The sequence below is a fragment of the Bicyclus anynana genome, chromosome 24 (assembly GCF_947172395.1).
Source record: "Bicyclus anynana chromosome 24, ilBicAnyn1.1, whole genome shotgun sequence".
NCBI classification, from domain to species: domain Eukaryota; kingdom Metazoa; phylum Arthropoda; class Insecta; order Lepidoptera; family Nymphalidae; genus Bicyclus; species Bicyclus anynana.
The window spans coordinates 5277241-5292370 of NC_069106.1; the positions used below are offsets into that span (position 1 = coordinate 5277241).

Genomic DNA, 15130 nt, shown 5'->3' on the forward strand with positions numbered 1-15130 from the left:
GAGTTATAATTAGTGTAACAAACACGAATTTCTTTTATAAATATAATAGATTCAATAACACATAAGATAATTAAATCTATATCGTAAACACTGTCGTCTACTTTTATGCAAATACATATTCGAAGATTCTAGTCAATCAACAGGTTATTATTTGACCAAACAATACGTTAGTTTTGCATAACAAAATTCGTTGCATTAATTTTCATACACTCGATCACTTTACATTTATTTTTAAATTTTGTGTTACAATAGAAGGCATAATTATTGTTTATTATGATTATTGTTTATTTAAATAGCTCATAAGCTTTTAAAAAATCGTCTTGGAAATTGAGACGGTTACGTGTAAACTTTGTAAGTATACTGTAAATAGAATCTATTCTTGTGTAAAAATTGATTATTTACCAATTGTATGTTATTGAATAATTTACTGATTAATTAACATTTTCTAGTGAAGAATTATGAACTAGTTGTGAAATGAATTATGAAATGTTCATAATTCTTCACTGTAAAATGTTTGACATTCATGACATCAGAAAGAAGTACTTCTTTCATATATTTATTTGATTATTTCATTATTGTATAAGATAATAATTATTAGTGTTACATATTGTATATTAATATTAATAAACTTTTAATATTAAAATTAATTTTTATTACATTGTATGGACCAATACCCTTTAACTTAGCGAACAGTCTGTGCTAGGAGTTACTACTTATACTTACATATCGAAGCAGCAATATAGAATGTCTCATTCGATCCGTTGTTGCTTCATTTAAGACGCGGCGGTTGCGCTGAGTTTTAGTGGGTATTCTGATCCTCTGGCCGGTGAGTCCCACATACCCTGATGATGCTGAGGAGTCCTTTTAACGCAACCTTCGGGAGGGATGCCTAAATGCATTTCCCAGCAAGAAAAACGTTTGACAATAGTCCAACGTAGAGGAACGAACCCAAGGACTCCATTTCAGTCTAGCCCAGAGTTCCCCAAACTTTTTTGTGTCGTAGACACCTTGCCACGTTTTTCCGTGTAGGTTAGACCCCCTACTTACTTGATAATGATTTCCTGTTTTCTAACTATAGTAAAGTAATGTTAAATGCTTAAAATAAAAACACATGTTAATTTATACATTTATTAATTGAATTTAAATTAAAACTACTCAAAATCAAATTTTGTATCAGTTATGTAAAATATACGTAACATTAAATAAACATAAAATAAACTATAAATAAAATAACATAAGAAGGATGAACCTGATGCTTTAATAATAAAGATATAAGATAGTATGATGTAAGTAAATAGGTAAAATCAGTGTATGTGTTAAGATCCACTATCGTGGACCCCCAAATTTTTTTTCGCTGATGTAGACCCCTTGCGGGTTGTCATAGACCCCACTTTGGGAATCACTGGTCTAGCCCATTAACGGCGAAGCTATTAAAGCTCTCAAATTGTTAGAAAGTTGATATGATAAATACGCGTGCAGGTAAACACAGACATTGTCCTTGAGACTCCAAATTACTGTGTACAGAGGATATTAATTAACGACGTAACAGAATATGTCGTCGGCTATAATTAAAATGTTTCAGCCATAAACATAAATAGACACCGGTGTACGAAATTAGAAATTTGGTCTTAAGTAGAATTTCTCATACCTACGCACCTATTGAAAATGTCCTTATTTGATTAGTCTTGCGAAACTTTAAAACGTCGTCGTCATCAACCCATATTCGGCTCACTGCTGAGCTCGAGTCTCCTCTCAGAATGAGAGAGGTAAGGCCAATAGTCCACCACGCTGGGCCAATGCGGATTGGCAGATTCACACACGCAGAGAATTAAGATAATTCTCTGGTATGCAGGTTTCCTCACGATGTTTTCCTTCACCGATTGAGACACGTGATATTTAATTTCTTAAAATGGACACAACTGTCAAGTTGGAGGTGCATGCCCCGGACCGGATTCGAACCCCTCCAGAATCGGAGGCAGAGGTCATAACCACTGGGCTATCACGGCTCTTACTCGACAAAATATATAATTAATAATAAAAATATAATGTAATTAATAATAAATAAAAATACATAGCTATATTAATATTATAAAACTTCAGAGTTTGTTTGTTTGTTTGATTGAACGCGCTAATCTCAGGAACTACTGCCCATTTATCGAGGAAGGCTATACATATATTATTCCCATATTCCTACGGGAACCACGCGGGTCAGCTAGTTAATTAATATAAAAAAATTAAATTTTTAAGCCTTTATTGCTGTTTTTATCTTTACATACAAGGTACTTGCTAACAAAGTAAATAAAAAGTAGGGTAAACAACTAGCTAAAATGGTAATTTTCCATCCGATCTCCCTTTCAAACAGCTTGTCTTGTACAGACAAAGACCTCCTCTAATATATTCCACGTATTCCTGTCTTTTGTTAATTAATATAAATACACATAATTAACTTAACATTAGTATGTATTTTGGAATTAAAGAAAAGTGTTACTTAAATAGAATTCTGTTTTAAATGTTCTTAATTAAATATTCTTACAAAATTTCATTTAAATAACCTGTGCGTGCGTGCGATGTAAAAATAAAATTGAAAACCTTGAAAAACCCCCGAATGTCATGAAATTAATAATTACAATCTCGATCAAGTCATCAATATTCTTTTTCAGTGCGCTTTCATTTAAGACCCCACTCGAGTTTATTTGCAGACATTCGGATTTTCGTCCCCACTTTCACCCCCCACAATTTTTATACGTCTCAACTGATTTTCATCAAACATGCCTAAAAATATTAGCGCATATATTACCTTTAATCCAAAATAAAGTAATTTGAAATCGCTTCATCCGTTCGGGAGTTATGTGTTACAATTATGATGGTGACAGACAGACAGACAGACAGACAGACAGAAACACAGACAAAAATTTTACTGATTGCATTTTTGCCATCAGTATCGATCACTGAGCTGATAAGAGCTGTGATAGCCCAGTGGATATGACCTCTGCCTCCGATTCCGGAGGGTGTGGGTTCGAATCCGGTCCGGGGCATGCACCTCCAACTTTTCAGTTGTGTGCATTTTAAGAAATTAAATATCACGTTTCTAAATCGGTGAAGGAAAACATCGTGAGGAAACCTGCATACTAGAGAATTATCTTAATTCTCTGCGTGTGTGAAGTCTGCCAATCCAGGGCCAGCGTGGTGGACTATTGGCCTAACCCCTCTCATTCTGAGAGGAGACTCGAGCTCAGCAGTGAGCCGAATATGGGTTGATGACGACGATCGATCACTAATCACTCCCTCATAGTTATTTTGGAAATATATTTCATGTACAGAATTGACCTCTCTACAGATTTATTATAAGTATAGACTACAAATCCACGTTATTTGTGAGTATCACAGGCTATATTTTATCCCCGTTAACTCACGGAAACGGGAAATACGCGGGAGAAACAGCTGGGCGTCGGCTAATATGATAACTATAATTAAGTTAACAAACTCAATCACGTTTAAACTAATATCCCTAATTAATATTGGTGAATAAATTTACCTAGATACGATTTGCATATACGATAAGCAAGACAAATTGTAATATTATTATGTAGTTGTCTAACACGATTTCCATAAATTCTGATTACAATGTCAAGCAGCGTGAAATTTCTTTCATTTTACTAATACTTAGTAGTACTATAACAATACCTGTTAGCATCGCTACATACCTTCATTTTTAACCGACTTCAAAAAGGAGGAGGTTGTCAATTCGGTCGGTGTTTTTTTTATGTATGTACACCGATTACTCAAAGATGCCTGGACCCATTTAAAAAATTCTTTTTTTGTTTGAAACGTTATAGTCCCTATTTGGTCCCATTGCCATCATGTTAAAATCCGATGATGGAATCCTGGAGGAATTGAGGGAAACTTTCAAAAATTATATGGGTGTCTAGTGTGTTCGTAAACTTTTCCATTTAGTACTTTTAAGCACTACAATTTCATGAAGGTCTAAAATCGATCTGATGATGAAGCCATAAAACAGACGAGGGAACTCCTCGGCGATTTACAGCAGTTACATTGTGTTTGGGCTTGATTAATTTGTATTAATGAGAACTTTCCACATAGATAGGTTGTGACTGTCATTTAGGCGGTGCTTAGCCGGTGTTGTCTTAACTTAAGCCATTTCTGACAGGACCACATGAAACAACACTGTCTGCAAAATCTAAAACTATAATATATTCTTACATGGCTTGAATTAATACATCACCGGCTTAGCACCGCCTTCATATTGATCAGCAGGTAGAACATATTATGATGTTATTTTTCGCTCTTTAGTTTAGTGGGTACGTTTTTAGGTTTTGAAGTCGGTTGTATTTTTTTTATTAAAATTTTATTTATTGGCTATACCTAAGTGATAGGAACCGTGATAGCCTAGTGCAGGGTTTCTCAAAAGGGGGTACGCGAACCCCTAGGGGTTCGCCATTTAACGGCAGGGGGTTCGCGACAAGATTTACGTAATGGTGGCTTGATCACAGATAATGAGTCAGAATTAAGGTTAAAATTGTCCAAAATTACTCCTAACATTGAATCCATTTACGACAAGAAACAAGCACACCACATTAATATTACAAAGACATTTATTTTGGTACTTTATGTATTACCTTTTATTCAAATAAAAACCTTATTTTCTTCAACAGTCAAATTTATTTTTTTCTTACAGGGGCGTTCATTAGTTAGTAAGGGGTTTGCTGTCACTTGGAAATTTTAACAGGGGTTCGTGGAGCCGAAAGTTTGAGAAACCCTGGCCTAGTGGATGTGACCTCTGCCTTCGATTCAGAGAGCGTGGGTTCGAATCCCGTCCGGGGCTTATGCATCTCCAACTTTTCAATTATGAGCATTTTAAGAAATTAAATCTCCCGTGTCTCAAACGGTGAAGGAAAAACACCTGCATACCTGGGAATTTTCTTAATTCTCTAGGTGTGTGAAGTCTGCCGATCCGCATTGGGTCATCGTGGTGGTCTAACCCCTCTCATACTGAGACAAGGCTCATGCTCAACAGTGAGCCGTGAATGGCAGAGACTAACCTAAAGCGAAGTCCCGAACTTGCGACCGATGGATGTAGGGTAAAGGATATCCTTTAAAACTAATTAACACTCCCCTTCTTCGCTCAAGCCATTCTCCTCGCCCAGCCAAACCTGGCAAGATCCCACCAGAGCCCTGGATACCCGTTCTATTATAGAACTAAGGCATGTTACATAACCCAACAATAAATAACATTACTTTTTAATAAACAAAAATATTTTCATATTTAATCTTACACTTTATTACAAACTTACTAAACCTACCAATAATTTTTAACATGTGCATTCACAATATCATAGTCTTTGTCTTTACTCAGAAATTCCACCTCATCCAGATCTTTAATAATAAACACATCATCTCTACCAACGTCTCTTCTATTCCTTTTATGAGTTACAACTTTTTTTGTCTGGAACTTATGGAATGGCATTGGATATCTTGCGACTTTTAAACTTTTTCTTGGTTTCTTTTTATAGTTTCTTTCTGTGGGTCCTAATTCTTCTATGCTACGGAGTGTGTTATCAACGATTTCCATTGCCACTGAGGTTTTCATAGGTTGTCGCGTTGCCGGATGTACGTAGAACTTTCTGCTTTTACTTTTACCGTTCTTTATAATCTTCTGAATTGTTCTCTTTGGTGATTTCAATATTTTATTTTTCTTTTTTGGCTCCTCATAAAACTTATGTGGCATACGTAGTGGGTTTTCTTCTTTGTCTCTATACGTTTTATTTACAGGTGGCTGAAACAGTAATATTATACACAAAATTGAAACATTCACAGATACTAGTTCACCTGTGTAAACTCACTAAACCTGCCAACCTGTGTGTTCCCGTTCCGGTGAAATTATGAAGATACGAAAACGTATCTATAATTACGTAGTAAAGGAATTTTGAAAACCAGTTAGTAGAATCCTACAACACCTCAAATTTTACCTCTTTATAATATTATAGTGGATATAGTATTTATATTATAGTATACATATTATTGTACTCGTATAGAAGATAAATTAACCTCCAAAAACAAATGGAATTTTTATAAATCGGCTTTTAAGATGACAGCGAGCTAATGATTTTATGTACCTATAGCACCTGATGAATGATTGTAATCTATCTACATTACCTTTAAACTAAACACTACAAATCTATATATACAAAAATGAATCCATATGTCCCTTGGTCACGCCATCACGCGTGGAAACGGCTGGACCGATTTCACAATTTTTTTCATTATTGATGTGTTTGTTATTGTTGGTTCTTATGACAGAAAAAAATTAAAAAAATTAAGGGGTAGGGTAGGGGCAGGGTAGAGGTAGTTGAATGTATACATCGAGTTGTACGCGGGCGTCCGTTAGTTTGTCTAATAAATACCAATATTTGGTTATTTAAAAGTTAAGTAAGGTCTTATGGCCCTGCAATCTTGGGCTAATATGTATATAACCTAGTCGTTAATAACAAATGTAAATGTTCTGTACTCAAGAAACGCTAATAAACAATGTACAAAATCAGAGTAGACCTATCTATAGTACATACTACATAAGTAATCAGTCCCTTACTTTTAAACAATTAACAGGCTTGACCTAAATAAAAAAGATATAGAGCTAATGACTGAGTTCTCATCACCCGGCTCAGCGCTCTCTCTAATCCCATCAATCTCTACATCTATCTCACGCATTAGCTTTGAACCTCGTGTATAGACATACACACTACACTGGCGTAGAGTTATTCAATTAATGGGATTTCTAATTCGATTCCTGTACTAAGGCCGCCTTCCTAACAGCCATAGAAGTGCAATAGATTAGGTAGTTCATCATCATCTTTATCAACCCATATTTGGCTCACTGCTGAGATCCAGTCTCCTCTCAAAATGAGAGGGAACTCGATTAGTTAGTTAGAAAGACGAAATTGCAAATGCTTGAATAATGAAGTGAATAGCCAAAAGGTTAAAAGTATCACAATAGTTCTTTATTCTTTTTTTCAAAAAATTCAAAATTCATTTATTTAAAGTAGGCTCAATTTAGAAGCACTTTTGATACGTCAGCTGCCTATTTGTAAAGATTCTACCACCGGTTCAGACGGCAGGTTCTGCTGAAAAACTCAACAGTTGCTCTTTAAAAAAAAAATATTATAATAAACAATTGATTACAATTTCTTATAGTTTTACTTTCTGTGTGAAGCTGATCCAACGGCCTCCAAGCATCTTTATCATTAAAGAACTCATCAATGGTGTAGTAACCTCGACTAAGCAAATGTTTTTAACACATTGCTTATATGCATTGGCAGGTCCATCACAGTCTTGGGGATCTTGTTATAGAAGAGTAAAAACCTACAAAAGATTTTTTTACTCTTTGGAGACGATATGCAGAAATAACTAACTAATGCCCGTGTCTACTTTTACAAATCGATATCGCTTAGACGCAATAACCAGCACCCTGTATAGTGATGAGAGGGGTTTCGGTTTTCAAGGCCCCTGCACATCGGTCGTGGACACTTACCGGGCTATTGTTAATAGACGCAACTAAACTCAAAGCACCTTGATTGCCCTTTACACGCTTTTCTGCAGGGTTGTTTTGTGGGGTGTCCTGAAATATAAATATCTATACTAATATTATAAAGCTTAAGAGTTTGTTTGTTTGTTTGCTTGATTGAACGCGCTAACCTCAGGAACTACTGGTCCGATTTGAAAAATTCTTTCAGTGTTAGATAGCCCATTTATCGAGGAAGGCTAAGGGTATATATTATCCCCGTATTCCTACGGGAACAGGAACCACGTGGGTGAAACTGCGTGGCGTCAGCTATTTGTTATAATTTTTAAGAAAGAGGGATAGATATATAAAAGATAAGTTTTATTATATGTATAGATACTGAATAAGAGGGATTGCGGATGCGGATTGGCAGATTTCACATACGTAGAAAATTAAAAAAATTCTCAGGTATGCAATTTTCTTCATGATGTTTTTCCTTCACCGTTTGAGACGAGTGATGTTTATTTCTTAAAATGCACATTAGAAAAGTCGGACCAGATTCGAACGTACACCCTCCGGAATCGGAGACAGAGGTCATATCCACTGGGCTATCACGATAGTTAGGTAAGTAAATACATTAAAATAATGATTTTTTAGAATTATAATTTACCTTAATAGATTCTGACACTGCAGATGAAAATGCAATAACGTAGAGAACTAGAAACGAAAGATGCATAACGTACAAATACGAGCAAGATTTGTAGGAAAATGAGGAAAGTTTCCTTTTAAAACGTTAGATTTGTAAACTAAACTGTTCGTAGGTGAGTTTATTACCTTGCAACTCAAAACAGCATTGTTAGAAACGTTCTAAGCTACTATTTGTTTGAAGCTTTGTTACATTATAGGCACACTATCGGCACCTTGTTTTTATTTAACGAATATTTGTTTTATTTATTTTTATTTATTTATACTTTATTGCACAAACAATAACAAAGAAAACAAAAGAAAACATAGTAGACAAGTATGTGCAAAGGCGGTCTTATTGCTTATAGCAATATCTACCAGACAACCTTTGGAAAGGAATTAATGTAATTAAATGCGGGATAGTGCAACAAAAAAAAAAGAAAAATTATACAATAATAAAAATAGTACATTTATATATACTACATGTATAAATATAAAATATACACAATATATAATAAAATATATTTGACATATTTTTGATGTGAAATATCTATAGCCGCACGTAAAACCGATTTCTGGCGTGGCGACGCATGCCGTGGCGACGCGTCGCCACGCTATTTGATGATATATATATACAGTCTATATGCAGTAGTGTGTACGGTGTGGCGACGCGTCGCCATGCGCATTCGACTCTGCGATTCTCTCCCACTCGATTCAGCGACAAGCCATTTCTCCCTCTACTAAAATAACTAAAACTAATGTTATTGAAAAACGATTCCCTCTGAATAAATATCTCGCAGCAATTTCTTGTCAATTTACGTAAATAAGGCTCAGACATTTAAATAGTCTATTTTACGTAAAAACAACAAGCATTTTCCTTTAATTTCGAGAACTAGGGATCCCACTCGAAGGCTTGGGAAAGTTAGTCGAGGGTTTATTGAGCCGACTGAAATGATAATAATTTATAATGAATAACTTAAACTGGGCTCAGACATGGGGAACGAACGCGAGCATGAGATAAGTTATTAAAAAAGGCAGAACACAGAGTGACGAACTTTTTGATGTTAGCGTAGCTAACAATAATAGCGTATAATCATCATTATCTTATTTTAGAATTTAAACTATCGTGGATGTTATTCATATTAATTGATTATGAAACACGGCTAAAGCTGCACGCTCCAAACATCCAATTTGGATCGTGCCGCGATGCAAGAACCAGCTCATGACTAAGGGCCCCGTAAGGGTTCGAAACTAGTCGGGCATACTCCGACCTAATATCACGTGAGTTTTAGCCGTGTTTCATAATCAATTAATAATCATCATTATCATGATCACCCACTCATATTCGGATCGCTGCTGAGCTCGAGTCTCTCTCAGAATGAGAGGCGTAGGCCAATAGTCCACCACGCTGGCCCAATGCGAATTGGGCCAGCGTGGTGACAAGGCAAACTTCACTCACGCGGAGAATTGAGGAAAGTCTCTGTTATGCTGGTTTTCTCACGATGTTTATCTATACTAGTCTATACTAATATTATAAAGAGGTAAAGTTTGTAAGTTTGTAAGTTTGTCACATTTTTTAAATGGGGTAATCTTCGGAACTACTGGTCCGATTTCAAAAATTCTTTCACCAGTAGAATGCTATATTATCGGGGAGTGCTATAGGCTATATTTTATATTGGTATCATATATATTAGCCGAGTTAACACAGTTTTTGTCATATAGGTCGGACCGAAAATCCTCTCAAGCAGACTTATTCGCATGCGCTGCCTTAACCATTGTGTAAAATTGAAATTAATGTATGGAGGCTTTATGTATCTTTAAAAGTTTTACAAAAAAGTCCGCGACACCATATATCTATCTTCTATATATTAGCAGATATAGTACCTTTTGTGTTTTAAAAATTATTAATTTTATATACTTAGGTTTGCGTCATTATTTATGCTACTTTATTTAAATCCTTATCAAAATAAATTCTTTAATAATCACAAGAATATTATGGAGATAAGATTTGCCCTTTACAGTATATTAATTACTTAAATAGTTTCGGAGATAATACAAAATTTCTAAAAGACGCCGAAATTCCGCTATATGCCGCCCCGCGCTTTCATTTACGTAGTTCCCGTTCCCGTGTGAATATGGGGATCACACATAGCCTATGACACTCGCAAATAACATAGCTTTCTATTGGTAAAACAATTTTCCAAATCGGTCCAGTAGATCCAAAGATTACCTCCGACAACCACACAAACTTTACCTTATTATAATTTTAGCATAGAAGTCTCTATTTCCCTTTGTCATCGCACCACGCTCATAGGGCTGGACCGATTTTGCTAAGGGTAGGGGTAAGGTAGGGAAGGTATAGGGTAGGGTAGGGTAGGGTAGGGTACGGGTAAGGTAGGGGTTGAGTAAGGGTAGGGTAGGGGTAGAGGTAGGGTAGGGGTAGGTTAGGACTAGGTAATGGTAGGGGGTAGGTTAGGAGTAGGTTAGGAGTAGGGTAGGAGTAGGGTAGGAGTAGGGTAGGGGTAGGGTAGGGGTAGGGTAGGGGTAGGGTAGGATAGGGTATGGATAGGTTACGGGTAGGGTTAGGGTAGGGGTAAGGTGAAGGGATGGTAGAGTTAGCGTTAGCTGTAGGGTAGGAGTAAGGTAGGGGTAGGGTAGGGTAGGGTTGGGTAGGTTTACGAGCAGGGTAGGTAGAGGTAGAGAAGTTTACATCAATTTTTACGCGGACGAAGTCGCGGGCGTCCGCTAGTTCTTTACAATTTGAGACACGGGATATTTAATTTCTTAAAATGCACACAACTTAAAAAAGTTAAAGTTGTGACCGGATTCGAACACACACCCTCCGGAATCGGAGGCAGAGGCATATCCACTGGGCTTTCACAGCTCTTGTGAATTAAGTACTTGTAAATATGTATTCTGTGATTGTGGTTATCCTCCTCTTTCCTCCTCCTTTCTGCCTTGGTTCCTCTCTGCCTTCTTATTAAGATACTAGCCGACGCCCCGCTGTTTCACCCGCGTAGTTCCCGTTCCCGTAAGAATACGATACTCACAAATATAGTAACGTTCTAGTCGAGTAGATCCAGAGATACGCCCTGCAACACCACAAACTTTACTTCTTAGTATAGATCAAACTTATTTCGGTTGGTCTAGCTCAACATTATTATTTCGTTAAGACCATTAAATTTAATTGAAGTTTTGCAATATAAGCAAATAAGCAAAAAAAGTAAAGCTAGAAAATTGTGAAAATTTGTATGATTTATTTGACGTGTTAGCGATGCTGTGATTTTTTTTTTATTCTTTACAAGTTAGCCCTTGACTACAATCTCACCTTATGGTAAGTGATAATGCAGTCTAAGATGGAAGCAGTCTAACTTGTTAGGGGGAGGATGAAAATCCACACCCCTTTTCGGTTTCTACACGACATACCGGAACGCTAAATCGCTTGGCGGTACGTCTTTGCCGGTAGGGTGGTAACTAGCCGAAGCCTCCCACCAGCCAGACCTGGACCAATTAAGAAAACCTCAATCGGCCCTGCCGGGGATTGAACCCAGGACCTCCGTCTTGTAAACGCATACCACTGCGCCACGGAGGTCGTCAAAAAATATAATAAAACAAATACCTACCTGGCTAAATGTCTTGTTAGCTTTTAAACTGGGCGCGTTTGGAACCCTCCAAGCTGCAATTTAATGTTTACGAGTTTATTTAAGAAAACTTTATATTAATGCAAAATATAGTTTATTGACGATTTAATGAATTTTATGAAGGAGTCACGAAAAGAGTCGTTGCCTCTAAGCCTTTTAGATAGCATGGGTCCTGTGAAATCCATAATCATAAACGCGGCCAACTTTCAAATGCGTTCGCGAAACGAACTGTCACCCGCACCATGCTATCTGAAAAACACTTTACCGTATAGTCTATGCAAAAGTATAAAATGCCAAACGAGAAAAAGAAAAGAATAATAAAAATCGAAGCCATTCATACGGACTTCTTATTTTTACATTCCTTAACCGAATGTAAGCACCATTGTCTTTAAAAAACATCTATTTTTGTTTTTTTTTTATTCAAAATGAGTACTAGTTTTACTCTCAAGTGTGAGGTAGTTGACGTGTTTAAAAATATCCAAGAATAATCCTTTTATGTGATCCAATTTATATTTTACATTCGGGTTAACTTAATTATATCGTGAACATAGCAAGTGGTGACGTCACAAGTGAATAGAAAAATGAATGACATATGACATTACAAAACAATAATGAATAACGAGGTAATCAATAATTTAAAAACAAAAACATGCCTCGTTGGCACAATTGTTAATCATTTATTTTGTTATAATTTATTTACTATTCTACAAAAAATATATTTAAATTAATCTATGCGGCTTTGGTTAATCGTGAGGTCAGGACCTCATTATCCAAAGTAGGTTCGAGTCCTGAGTTGGGCTATGAAATATTGAGGTTTTTTCTTAAAATACATCATCAATAGGAGCCGAGAGTTAAGAAGTTAGTGATTATATAGATTACACCTGCCTGCTTTGTAGAGCACGTTAAGCCATCAGTCTTGCTGGCCTATTTAGTAACTTTGGTCTTATAGCAACCTAATATCATCATCACAATCATTATCAACCCATATTAGGCTCACTGCTGAGCTCGAGTTTCTTCTAAGAATGAGAGGGGTTAGGCCAAAACCCCATATCCAATTTAATATCAAATCAAATTAATAAAAACAGCATTTTTCATATTTCCTCATATGTTATTTGATTGGGATAAATATAAACGATAGAAAATATTTATTAACATAATGCAAATAGGTTGCCTTGTATTGATATTGTAGAATTTTGAAAGTTGACAGTTCCTTTAGGCCTTTTGTAGGGACTTCCAAACATCACGATCCTGACTCGCTTGATGTCGTCAGTCCAACTGGTGGGGGGTCGACCAACACTGCGTTTTCTAGTCACTATTATCCGTCCTTTTCACTGCCTAACATGCTATTCCATACAATACGACAGGTCTTGCAAGTTTTTAAATTAATGGTGATAACTTCATTCCAGGTAATCCTACTAATATTAACGATTATGTTAGTGATTGTCGAGTGTTCTCAAGTCATTGACCAGCAGTACCAACAAGCCTTGTACGCTGCCGACTATTGCAAAAGCATAGGAGTATGTCCAGAAGGGACTCATGTACTATGCACGCACTACATACCAGTGAGTTTACTTTGCGTTTGAAAACTAATATCGAACAAAGGTTATGATTCACAACACTTGTCAGGACAACTTCATTAACAAATCAAACTATAACCAAAATAAAATGGCAGAGAATGACCTTGAGTGTAGTCACGCACTTGTGAACGATGTGTGTAGGGTTAAAGGATCCTTTGACTGATATCAAACACTCCCCTTTTCCACTCAAGTCACTCTCCCCGCCTATCCCAAGTAATAAAGAATTACACAACAAATGTGAACGGCTCGAACGCCATAAATTTACTGAAGCTGTCCGTACGACTCGCCTTATATCGCAAGTCGTTCCCGCCAACCGATCGCTACCCTGTTCCAACTCCCAACTCCCTACGGAAACAAGTAGCGCCACCTGACGTCATATCCGTCTCAGACTACTATTTCCTTCACTACAGATTTTAATCTTGTTGGTTGCGAAAAGACTTTGAAGTTCGAGAAAAAAAGAATTTAAAATAAATTCGTTATTTACGATTATTCAATATTAACTGTAAAAAGGCAAAATACATGACCATCAGCTGAAAATCAATCAGGTTCAACTCTTTGTATCTACATGATAAAATAATAGAAAGGGTAGGAGGATGGCACTATCAGAAGAAGAAGATTTAAGAATTCTTCATTTCTTTTTTTTCGGGATAAAAAATAGCTTCTATGTTACTTATATACTATCTTTCAATGACAGTACCATTAAAATCCGTCTAGCCTTTCCAAAGATTAGCCCGGACAAACAGACAGACAAAAACTTTAAAAAAGCTTGATTATGTTTTTGTATTGTGTAAATAACTTTAAGCACTTATAAATTATTATGATATAACACAGTTATTTTGAAATCATAGACAGATAGTTCAATTTTATTTATATGTATGTAATGTTAATGTTTGTTAATTATAAAATTGTTAATTTATTATATTTGCTAATTAATTATAGAACAAAACCCACGGACCTCTGTGCGCTGAAGCACAAGAGGTTTATATCGCACCGGACTACGCAGAGCTTATACTCGATCTTCTCAATGTGTAAGTATCCATATTTAAGATGTAATCGAAAAAATCTAAATCTACCACCAGATCTGGGGCCTTAGCCAAGTTGCACGTCGATACTCTTTCTACAAACGATAACGCTTCGAAAACTAACAAAATATATGGGGGTGACAGATCCTATCGACAACTTGATCTCGTGACCTGTCGATAGTGAATGTCATTCCCATACATTTTTTTTTAATTTTCGAAGCGTTAGCGTTTGTAGAAAGAGATGATTACACAAATACTACCACTGCTACTTAACTAAAGCAAGCTAAAGCAGAGAAGGGGAGCGTAAATCTATTGTCGATGAATTCTTTAACCCTATATCCATTAGCCACAAGTCCTGGACTTTGCTCGGAGTTTTTATCTTTGCCACGCGATGGACCCGGCACCCGCACTGTGAATCCATGGATTGCTATGAAATTCGTCGAAATTAGTCGAGGTTACTACACTATTGATGAGTTCCTTAACGACAAAGGTGCTTGGAGGCCATTGGATCAGCTTCCATCTTCACACAGGAAATAAAACTATAAGAAATTGTAATTTAATTGTTATCAAATGTAAATTGTAATACTGTATGACTTTTTCAAAGGAGCAACTGTTGAGTTTCTTGCCAGTATCTTCTCAGCAGAACCTGCCTTCCGAACCGGTGGTAGAATCTTTACAAATAGTCAACTG

General features: G+C 36.3%; 2 protein-coding genes across 2 annotated transcripts in view; both read right to left on the reverse strand.

The window, feature by feature from the left end:
- LOC128199462 (uncharacterized) overlaps nucleotides 1–15130 on the reverse strand; it is a 480879-nt gene that overhangs the window by 16279 nt on the left and 449470 nt on the right. The gene's annotated exons all lie outside the window — the stretch shown is intronic.
- Nucleotides 5289–6726, reverse strand: LOC112056368 (uncharacterized). Its single transcript, XM_052888887.1, has 2 exons — nucleotides 6661–6726; nucleotides 5289–5794 (listed from the first exon to the last, which is right to left on the reverse strand). The coding sequence occupies exons 1-2, from the start codon at nucleotides 6724–6726 to the stop codon at nucleotides 5318–5320; spliced, it is 543 nt and encodes a 180-aa protein (XP_052744847.1). The 3' UTR covers nucleotides 5289–5317.